This window comes from Olea europaea, unplaced genomic scaffold, assembly GCF_002742605.1.
Source record: "Olea europaea var. sylvestris unplaced genomic scaffold, O_europaea_v1 scaffold38828, whole genome shotgun sequence".
NCBI classification, from domain to species: Eukaryota; Viridiplantae; Streptophyta; class Magnoliopsida; order Lamiales; family Oleaceae; genus Olea; species Olea europaea.
The window spans coordinates 1-1088 of record NW_019258309.1 but is presented as its reverse complement, the minus strand read 5'-3'; the positions used below and the strand labels follow the sequence as shown (position 1 = coordinate 1088).

General features: G+C 35.3%; 1 protein-coding gene across 1 annotated transcript; it reads right to left on the bottom strand.

Annotated features, from left to right (window-relative positions):
- Window positions 1–423: 423 nt before the first annotated feature.
- Window positions 424–957, bottom strand: LOC111387067 (GPI-anchored protein LLG1-like; the record flags this gene model as incomplete). Its single annotated transcript, XM_023011585.1, has 1 exon — window positions 424–957. A coding segment is annotated over one exon (372 nt), but the record flags the coding sequence as incomplete, so codon positions are not given.
- Between the last annotated feature and the right edge of the window lie 131 nt (window positions 958–1088).

The window sequence follows — 1088 nt, the reverse complement described above, 5'->3', positions numbered from 1 at the left end:
AAAAAAAAAAAAAATCACTTTTCACAAAATATATTCTCAAAAAATCTCTACCAACATGAACCAAGTCACTTGGTGAAAATTATAAGCTCACTTCAACTATCCATGTTTCCTTCACCACCAAATTGGTGAAAATTATAAGCTGATGTCAACTAGCCATGTTTTCTTCACCACCAAACTATTTCAAACCATAGAACATAAAGATTATCTGCCATAGAAATGAAGTTATGTTGGATTAAAGCATCATGGTCCATAAATCACTAAACCCTTGCTTGATTTTGATTATTTGAGAATTATTTCTCTTATGACACTCATTTTGAATCATACAATCTACAATAAAAAATTGTTTTTTACGTTTCCTGATAACTTCTTCCTATTTTTTAACCATACATTTACAAAAGTCTATATCAAACAAGTGCTAAATCGTTGAAAAAATATAAATGTGTGTATATATTCTTTGAGTTACATGATGAAAAAGCCTCATCTGATTCACCGGTTTGATTGCTCAAGACACAAAAGGGTAAAAGTTTCAAAGAAACGGGAGAATACATGATGACAGAAATAAAATGCGTGAAAGCTATACAAAAATTACAGTAACAGCACAAGGGAAGCTGTTATAAGCATCAGCATTGAGAATAGGTTACATATTATCTTACCGGCACTAGATTTCTCTGTTTTCTCTGATAGTGATGATGGTGGCATTGCAGAGCAATCAAGTCCATCCTTGGACTCCCGGCACTCACTGGCAAATAGACCAGGTGGATACTTCCCGTAGAGGTTAATGTAGCTGAACATGGTTGAAGCACATTCGTTAGATAAGTCGTTCAGCTCATCATAAAAAGGACAAGCAAATTCTTTGAAGGCGCTGCAGCACAGATTGGGTGGGTATAGTGGCCCTTTGCACTTGCTGGTGATGATAGTGTAGTTCTGGAACTCAAAGTTAACTGGGCAAGCTGTGCATCACAAACGACAAAATAATCAATGAACCATCCTTAAAAGCAGAGAGATTCGAGAGTTTCAAATGAAGATGCAATGTTCCGGAAAATAAAATCGAATCTCGGCTGTTTTTGCTTAAAATATTTGAACAGAGT